The 2654-nt window shown below is 41.8% G+C and overlaps 1 protein-coding gene across 1 annotated transcript; it reads right to left on the reverse strand.

The window, feature by feature from the left end:
* Positions 1 to 789: 789 nt before the first annotated feature.
* On the reverse strand, positions 790 to 1083 carry LOC104076420 (gamma-crystallin-2-like; the record flags this gene model as incomplete). The annotated part of the gene is given in 1 exon segment (XM_009577280.1): positions 790 to 1083. A coding segment is annotated over 1 exon segment (294 nt), but the record flags the coding sequence as incomplete, so codon positions are not given.
* Between the last annotated feature and the right edge of the window lie 1571 nt (positions 1084 to 2654).

Genomic DNA, 2654 nt, shown 5'->3' on the forward strand with positions numbered 1-2654 from the left:
AGGAGCAGTGCAGTCCTGTGCAGAACTTCAGACTTAATGCCAAATGGCAGCAGGAACTATTGGGCACCAGGACTGGTTTTTTTCATCAGGAAGTGAATAAGCAACAGAAAGATTTATTTTGGTATCTATAGCATTACAAATTGTCATTGACAGAAATAACTCTTAATAAAGATGGCAAATACTGTAAATGCTTTGCTCTGTCTTAAGTCTTCTAGTGTCACAGCTGCAGGTTTGGTACGCTGTACCTCCATGATGACACTGTGGCTGTGAACTTGCCACTCTATTCACACGAGAACTACTTCTGAAAAGGACATTGCTTTTATGGGACCGTTCAAGATGTAAGATACACCCTATAATAAATTCAAGCAGAGAGTTGGTCCCATGGGCTCAGTTACAGGTGGATTTTTGGATTTTCATGGTCACAAATGAATGTATTTCATTTTTTCCTCTAAGGTCTGAAATAATATTTTTCTTCAAAGATGCTATTTTTAAATTGATTTGAGACTGCAGATAATTCAGCTTGGCAATTTAGATGCAGGTTTCCTCTGAGCTTGGGTGTTACTCATTACCAGCCCACCTCCACTGACTTCAGGGGAATTTTTCCTACCAGTAAAGCAAGCACAGGCTCTGAAGCCCACCAAGACAGTTTCTGACTCTGCTGGGCTTTAAATCAAAGGCTAAAAGCATTGCAAGAAATGGGAACCTAACCTGTGTAGACTCTGAAACTCCTTGTCCTTAATAAAGTGCTAATGGCACCACTCATTGATGTATAGCTTAGGAAAGTGCTGATTAGGAAATATCCACTGTTGATTGGAAGGATCCAACTTTGGCAGTCGTGGCACCCCAGTTGGTGAATTGCAGGTATTCGCCAGGCCTCAGAAGGTACTGCTGTCCTCAGAAGTGTGGCTGTTCATAGAAAACCCAGCTTCCTTCAAGTATGTTACAAGACTGGATGTCCCTTTAGTGAAAGTCATCCTGGAAAGAAGGGCAGTTATCCATGAACTCCAACATCCCGTCTCCGAAGTCATTCCTCTCCTAGATCTGTAGCTGGCTGTGCTTCTGGGGCTGCGAAGGCAAATCCAGACATGGATGCAGAGGATGTCAAGTGGCAGTTCTAGGTGACTACAGCTTACTGGATGCAACACAACAGTGAATAGCCACTAGTATGTGCAGAAAAGTCAGTTTAACAGGAATAAATCTGACTGGGTCCTAATTTAAAGCTGCAGTGCTGTGGGTCCTTTCTGCTCCAGTGAGAGCACAACTGCTTCAAAAGAATTGCATTAGGGCAGGAAGCAGAGGTGGGGTCCAGCCAGGATGACCACATTTCAACTGTACGTGCAGGTAAGAAATAAGCTCAGTGACATACCTGGATTGCCACAGCAGCCCTCAGTGTTCCTAGATGTTGATATAATAACTGGATAAGGCTCTGGCTGGGACAGAGAGGAGCTTTTTCTGATCCTACTTTTGTTACACAGCCTTAGATGGGCAGGCTTTTTTTCTTTTCATCTACTAAGATGATAAACTGTTTCAAGACTGTCTCTGACTCTTGTATCTAGCACAGCAAAGATCTAATATAGAAAAATACTTTCTGCTCTTGCTTCAATGCTTAATACAGTTTTTGCAGGTGCTCAAGTGCAGTTGTATAGACACAAGACTACTGCTGCTGTGCAAAGACCAACACCCTAGTTAGTTAAAACAAAAAAACCACAACCAAACCCAAAAACACTTTAGTATCTACATTTGGGGAATCAAACTTTCCTGACACTCTTGTTCTGAATCTGGAAAGCATGCAGAAATGTGTCCTAATTTTAGGATTTTTTTTCTACCCCATACTAATTTTCAGTTTCTCTGCTCCTTCTCAGGTACTTCCCATCAGTCTTCCAAGTCAACTTCCCTTCAGTCCGTCTTGTTCCCACCATCCTCATCTGTGAATTCTTTCCTTCTACAGCTTGAAAGGACACAAGAGCGTCTGCACTAGCTTTCAGCACTTGGACCCAGAACTCAGCTAAGTGAAGCCCAGAACTGCATGTCAGTGAAAAAAATAGCTGCATTATCCTATGCAGATGGAATGTATCTGGAAACTTGCTGTGATGGTCTATGAAGCTGCTACTGGACAGGGAAACTGTGAATGGTACATAAAGCTTGCAACATGGATGGACTTAATTTTTTGTGAACATTGGAGGGACACATTCCAGCATCAAGGCTATTCCTGGGCCAAATCTCAAATCCTTAGCCTTATGTGTGAGTATTGAAATCTGTCACATCTTGGCAACCTCTCCCCTCTTAGTAAAACTCTTCCAGGGAATGAGTCTAGAAGGGAAAAACACAGATCTGTTTTGGGCTGAAGTACTCAGAAAAAAATCTATCATGAGGCAAATATGCCTTCATTTGCAGCTCAAATACATGGTGGTGTCTCTACAATGGGATGTGTCAGGTTGTCTCTGTAGTAGTAGTGTAGTGACCAACTTTGCCTACCCTGAAAGAAGAGCATTGACTGGGGCATGGGAGATGTGGTTTGGTTCTTAGCTCTGGACTAAACTTCCTTGTGTGGATCATGTATAGCCAGAGTGGTTTTAGAAGATTGGTGAAGTTAAGTGCTTTTATATATATATAAAATAATAGATAAACGTACTATTAAAATAAAAATTAATATA

The sequence above is a fragment of the Fulmarus glacialis genome, unplaced genomic scaffold (genome assembly GCF_000690835.1).
Source record: "Fulmarus glacialis isolate BGI_N327 unplaced genomic scaffold, ASM69083v1 Scaffold48204, whole genome shotgun sequence".
Classification (NCBI taxonomy): Eukaryota; Metazoa; Chordata; class Aves; order Procellariiformes; family Procellariidae; genus Fulmarus; species Fulmarus glacialis.